This window comes from Egretta garzetta, unplaced genomic scaffold, assembly GCF_000687185.1.
Source record: "Egretta garzetta isolate BGI_Z169 unplaced genomic scaffold, ASM68718v1 scaffold447, whole genome shotgun sequence".
NCBI lineage: Eukaryota > Metazoa > Chordata > Aves > Pelecaniformes > Ardeidae > Egretta > Egretta garzetta.
The window spans coordinates 1,828,474-1,834,028 of NW_009260397.1; the positions used below are offsets into that span (position 1 = coordinate 1,828,474).

The window sequence follows — 5,555 nt, forward strand, 5'->3', positions numbered from 1 at the left end:
CTGCTGCCCGGCGTTTGCACGGAGCTTGGAGTGACGCTGCTGTGCTGTCACTTTTTCAGATGATGAGCTGAGCCTGCTGGTCATCGTCATCGACACCAACCCTATCTGGTGGGGGAAGAAGGCGCTAGGAGAAGCTGAGGTGCGTCTTCTGGGCGTTGATACGAGTGAGGGTGCTTGCTGAGGGAAACGAGTTATTTTTTTTTAAAGAGTTCATAAGTAGCCAACAAATGGCATTAGCCTTTGATTTTTGAACTATGCTAACGTTGCCTGCTTAAAACGGATATAATGGATATTGGAATACTCTTAAAGCCAGCTACCCAGCGTTGTGTATTTGTCAAAGCTTTTTTTTCCTAAATGCTTGCTATTAAGAAAGGAAGCTCCTTCTGTGTCTTCCAATTCAAGTTCTAACTGCAAGCGTTTGAGAGATTTCTTCAAAATTACTTAACTTTAAATGTTATTGTGCTATATTTACTTTCTTCTTTTTTTCAGCAGTTCACCCTATCGAAATGCATTGATGCCGCGATGGTACTGGGAAATTCGCACTTATTTATGAATCGCACCAACAGACTTGCTGTAATAGCAAGTCACACGCAAGAAAGGTATAGCCGCTTCTTAGCGGTGTAAGGGTTTAAAGCGTACTTTCCTCTGTCTCCTGATTTTCTTGTTGAAGTATATAATTGAAACCAGGTTTAAAATGCATAACATATCATTGTCTTAAAAACAGAAATTAACTAAAACTGTGTAGGAAAGAAATAGTCCGACTTGGTGCCTTACACAAAGCAATAAAAAGGCTTATAAGACAGAAGGGAGGTTTAAACAGAATTTTACTTAAAAATATATGGAGAGAGGGAGAGAGAAGATGGTAGAGATGTGGTGAGCAGGACAATGCAAGTGGCAGAAATTTCCTGTTTAGTGGATATTTTCCCCCAGATACTTGTGAGTCTCAGGACCTATCCCTAAGTGCAGGCATGGTATCTATTTGCCGTTTCCCTTAAGGGGTGTCCTGAAAGGGGGGAGGTGAATGTGGGGTTTACTCCATTTGGGGCTTGAAGACTGCCTGCCTTATGTAGTCTCTTTAATGTCTAAAGTATTAAAATGATTTGAAATTATACTTCAGACTATTGCTGTCTATGGCTGATTAGGCATTTTTTTCTTACAAAGATAAAGACAAAACACAAATACTTTGTTTTTTCTGTTTCAGCCGTTTCTTGTACCCTGGGAAGCGTTGGGCTTTCGCAGATCTCTTTGGAGATGGCGGTAGTTCCATGGAATCTAATTGCTCTGGCAGCAAGGATGGAAAATACGAATTGTTAACAGCAATAAATGATGCGATTGCAGAAGAGATTAAAGATCTCATGACAAAAAGTAAGGAAAAGAACATTCTAGGCTTAATGTGCAGAACTGCAAAATACTTGGACTCTCAAGGAGTTGTAGCAATTCCCTTTATTTTGATCATGTGACTTTTAATATGTTTAAAGTAGATGAGTTTATTATGCTTGACATTTCAGGCCTCTGAAAATCAATTTGCCAAAGATAAAATTTGTTGTGTTTGGTATGGTCAGGTTCAGCAACTGTTTTTATACATAAAAGTAACTTTTGCAACTTTTCTTGTATTGTAGCTGACATGAGGGGCCAGCAAACAGAAACTCTGTTAGCAGGATCGCTTGCTAAAGCACTTTGTTGTATCCTTTTGATCACAGAATCATCAAAGTCTTTATGTATTTTCAAGACCGTTTCTTATAGTGTTAATTAAGTTTTACTACTCCTGTTCTGTAATAATACTCAAAACTGAAACATTTGCCTCATAACTGTGGGTCATGCTTATTGTAATGTGTGTGGGCTGAGGTGGTGAATATGTGGAATGGATTCAGGAGTTCTTTCCAAGAACAGGATGTAGATTCCTTAACGTCAGCTAATGTAGATATCAACAAGATGAGCAAAGAGGTAAAAGGTAATGCCCCTGCTCCTGTTTGGAGTGCTTGCATAAATATTTGAATCAGAATAGCAGATACAAATGCATGTGTACATCCAAACAAAAACATATATGTTTTGATGCGCCCCCATTTCCAAAACTGGCAATAATTGGTACAGGTTTATCCCAATTACTTGAAGTTGTCCATTTTAAATTAGGTCTGGGTGACGATTAGAAGTAAAGGACTTGATCATTAGGCCATATTCTTATTCTGATTTTCTGTTACATGCGAGTAAAATGAATAAAACTGTAACTGAAATCTCTTTAGAACACGTGGAGGTTGAGGGGAACTTTTTGAAAGTCATGTGATGCACAAATCCTCTTCCAAAGGGACCACCTGCAGAGCTGGGATGAGAGTTGGATTTCTTACTTGGTTTTGTATTTCCTCTTGTGGCTTCTATAATCAGGAAAAGTATTATTTGTGCAAATAGTTTTGCAAGCAGCATATTGGACTAGAATCAGCTGTACATTTCAGATTACTTTAATTAACGAAAAATACCACGTAACTTGAGATACGTGTTTCAACCAGTGAGTTGATAATGAACAGCTTTGAATATTTCTTTCCTGATCAACATCTAACTGCTTTTGGACAATAAATGAATGGGTCTGCTTTCACAACCAGTCTGAATTAGTCCACAGATGCTTGTCACTGGGTCTGTAAAACAGTTTCATATATGTATTTTAACTGTGATATTAGAGCTAACATCTTGGAAGTTAGGTAACTGTGATGTTAGATGCTACAGAATTAAAAGGGCAAACTACAGGTGACAGAAACAATGTGCTCATGCATTTTTTTTTCTTTTTAATACTTAGTCAATCAAGAAATGAAATCAAGGATTTTGGTAAGAACTTCTGCTGTCAGTTTTCTTTGAGTCTTGAAATCCAGTGATACTATGTAGGCTAACAAGTTTGAATTGTTTTATTTAGGTCATAAAAGCAGCAGAAGACAGTGCGTTGCAATATATGAATTTCATGAATGTGATCTTTGCAGCACAGAAACAGGTGAAGGTGGCATTTTTTCATATATATTATTTTTTTATTATGTGCAAAGATAACAAAATTGTTCATTTCTCCTATGATTATGTTCTGATCAAGTAAAAGAGCTTCCCTATGGCTGTGGTGGTCCTGCAGCTGTAAAAACACGTGTGTTTATACATGGAGTGCATTTATAGCAGAAACAGGTCATGACAGTAACACTGATGAGGCTACATTGGTCCTGGCTGAATTTGTTTTTCATGCGTTTCATCTCTTTTCTTGCAGAGTATTTTGATTGATGCCTGTGTCTTGGACTCTGATTCAGGTCTTCTACAACAGGTACAGACTTCCTATTCTTATTTGCTTATTTACATTTATTTGTAGATACTCGATGCTAGGTAGTTTGACATATTCTAAAGCTCTCTTATTTCCTTTGTTTCAAGGGTGGGTGTGGAAATATGTTCAGTGGATCTGACAGTTCCAACATGCAGGCCCTGTGCAGTATGTGGATATTTTAAATATCCTGTTTATCTCATAAAACATAACAATCTGATCATGTTCTCTGCTTTCCAGGCTTGTGACATTACGGGTGGCATCTATTTGAAAGTGCCTCACATGCCATCTCTTCTGCAGTATTTGTTGGTAAGTCATTTAAAAAACACTTCAGTGTTTTCCTGTGCCAGATGTGAAATCTTACTGACCTCACTGACAAGCTAATACAGCAGTACCATTCCAATGTGCAAAATATGTTTTCTCTACTCATGCAGTGGGTATTTCTCCCTGATCAAGAGCAAAGAGCACAGCTTGTCCTTCCACCTCCTATTCATGTTGACTACAGAGCTGCATGCTTCTGTCATCGAAATCTTATAGAAATTGGTTATGTGTGCTCTGTGTGCTTGTCAAGTAAGTTTATAAATATTTAAGAGTCTGATTTCTTACATTCAAATGAACTGTTTTAGTGAAAGCCAATTCTTTTATTTTCCAGTATTCTGCAACTTCAGTCCTATTTGTAGTACATGCGAGTAAGTGTTTCTTCTTGTTTCAGGGGTGGGTGTGGAAATATGTTCAGTGTATCTGACAGTTCCTTTTTTATGTTGTTTCAGGACTGCTTTCAAAATATCATTGCCACCTGTCATGAAAGCCAAGAAGAAGAAATTAAAGTTAGCCGTGTAACAACATTATGTAAAAACATCATTACCTCGTCCAGTAATTCCATGAAATGGAATATACGTGAGAAATTGATGGCACTTTTTATTGGATATGAAAGAGAACTGTATGCAGTGTTAATACTCTTTTCTTAAGGGATAAATATTTAAATCGTGTATTTTCTACACAGCCCTTTAAGTAACAAATCACTGTATTACCATCTAACCTGTGCTATTTTAAATACTAATTCTTAATTCCAGAAGTTACAGCCTGTTAAGGGACAGACCTTGTGAAGTAGAAGGTCTTCTGGCTGCTGCAAAGTTTCACACCTCCAAGTTATTTTCAAAGACAAGCAAGCTCTGATTCTTTTTGTGTGTTGGTGTAAAGGTAAGAATGGCCATTTCTGGCGTGTAGAATCAGAACCTTAGCACTATGTTATTCAGGGACTTCAACTTCTTGCTAGCTTTTGCTAGCAATTTTTTGTACTGAAACAGCATCAATTTCAAAATAAATGAGCCAACGTTTTCAAGATGGCTTAGAACCTTTTTTTTTTTTTAAATGCTAATTCCGCTGCATGTGCACTTATGTGTATTCATAGTCCTTTGTACTGTCTTTGTGGTATTTCTTTCTCAGTTGGATATATATTCATTTATCTGTAAAAAGGCCCCCCCTTTGTTTAAAATAATTTCAGTAAATGCAAAATAGCTGGTTAGTCTCTAAGGTTGTATTTTGAAACTGGAAAACAAAAAATATAATTCTGTGTAATAGACAGTAGGCACAGGTTGGTTATTTTTTCCGCATGTGGTTTTATGTCTGGCGTTTGACAAGTAAGAAGGAAGACTTTTGGATTGGTGGTTTTTATGTCTGAACATGAGGGTATGCTGCATACTTCTGAATTTGGCTTTGGTTTAAACAAACAAAAAATTTCCCACTTTTAAAGGGTAACTATATAATTTGGTGATTTTACATGTTGCTAGTAACTGATTTTGTCCTGAAAGGAATACAGAGAGTAATTGTTTCCTACATAGAAAAGGACTTTTTTTTTTTTTTTTTTTCCCCCCCCCCAAGGTGTATACAGGAATTTGTTGTCTTGATGCTTGCATCGGTTTTTTTTTGTCCACGTAACAGTCGTAGTAAGTGCCAGTCTTTCACGGGCTTGTTTGATTGCCAAAAGCCATGTTGTTTGAAGACTGTATTTATAATGTACTTTGTATAAAACGTTTGTAATAAAACCTCTTTCAGATGTGGTTAGATATTGCTATAATAACGGATATTTTTAAGCTACATGCCCTTCTTGCGGTTGTCTTGTGTAAAAGTGCAACAGTTTGATGGCCCTACCTGAAGCGGAGGGTGCGGTCTGTCTGGAGCTCGGTGGCAAGATGAGGGGCAGCCTTCTCTGAGCTGGCTGGGTTGATCCGCTTTCGCCCTTGCGATCGCTGCCGTCCGGAGGGGGCCGTGAGGC

The 5,555-nt window shown here is 37.7% G+C and overlaps 1 protein-coding gene across 3 annotated transcripts in view; it reads left to right on the forward strand.

The window, feature by feature from the left end:
• Positions 1–5,420, forward strand: part of GTF2H3 (general transcription factor IIH subunit 3) — a 6,190-nt gene extending 770 nt beyond the window's left edge. The window contains exons 2-13 of one of the 3 annotated variants that reach the window (XM_035898595.1): positions 60–139; positions 490–599; positions 1,202–1,365; positions 1,620–1,682; positions 1,922–1,951; positions 2,786–2,814; positions 2,900–2,974; positions 3,233–3,286; positions 3,521–3,589; positions 3,715–3,850; positions 3,933–3,969; positions 4,051–5,420. In XM_035898595.1, the coding sequence (XP_035754488.1) occupies positions 523–599; positions 1,202–1,365; positions 1,620–1,682; positions 1,922–1,951; positions 2,786–2,814; positions 2,900–2,974; positions 3,233–3,286; positions 3,521–3,589; positions 3,715–3,850; positions 3,933–3,969; positions 4,051–4,120 (804 nt within the window). In that variant the 5' untranslated portion in view covers positions 60–139; positions 490–522 and the 3' untranslated portion in view covers positions 4,121–5,420. Of the gene's footprint in view, positions 1–6; positions 140–489; positions 600–1,201; positions 1,366–1,619; positions 1,683–1,921; positions 1,952–2,785; positions 2,815–2,899; positions 2,975–3,232; positions 3,287–3,520; positions 3,590–3,714; positions 3,851–3,932; positions 3,970–4,050 lie in introns of those variants that run through there. The other 2 variants (XM_035898596.1, XM_009643133.2) reach the window with 2 other exon arrangements.
• Positions 5,421–5,555: the final 135 nt, after the last annotated feature.